At 47.2% G+C, this 345-nt stretch overlaps 1 protein-coding gene across 1 annotated transcript; it reads left to right on the top strand.

The window, feature by feature from the left end:
- Positions 1 to 8: 8 nt before the first annotated feature.
- On the top strand, positions 9 to 308 carry LOC106820610 (NADH-quinone oxidoreductase subunit B-like; the record flags this gene model as incomplete). The annotated part of the gene is made up of 1 exon (XM_014825117.1): positions 9 to 308. A coding segment is annotated over exon 1 (300 nt), but the record flags the coding sequence as incomplete, so codon positions are not given.
- Between the last annotated feature and the right edge of the window lie 37 nt (positions 309 to 345).

Genomic DNA, 345 nt, shown 5'->3' with positions numbered 1-345 from the left:
AACTGACCATGATTAAAAGCCTTAACACAGAAGACACACTGGAAAACTCCGGTTTAACGGACGAAGAAAAACTGCTGTTCAGTAACGCACGACCAAAAGCTTATGAACCGTATCCGATCAAAGCGGTAGAAGATTTTGCCAACTGGGCGCGCGCCAACTCATTATGGATACTTGCATTTGGCACCGGCTGCGGTGCGATTGAACTACGCCCATTAATGACAGCACGTTTTGACGCAAACCGTTTTGGTGTCGCTGGCCGCCCTACACCAAGGCAGTCATCCGTTTTTGTCATCGGTGGTTATGCCTCTGTAAAAACACTTAAACGTATCATCCGAAGTTACGAAC

This window comes from Priapulus caudatus, unplaced genomic scaffold (genome assembly GCF_000485595.1).
Source record: "Priapulus caudatus unplaced genomic scaffold, Priapulus_caudatus-5.0.1 Scaffold33995, whole genome shotgun sequence".
In the NCBI taxonomy this organism is placed as follows: Eukaryota; Metazoa; Priapulida; class Priapulimorpha; order Priapulimorphida; family Priapulidae; genus Priapulus; species Priapulus caudatus.
Note: the sequence above shows the minus strand (reverse complement) of the source record. Positions and strands in the feature narration are given on the sequence as shown.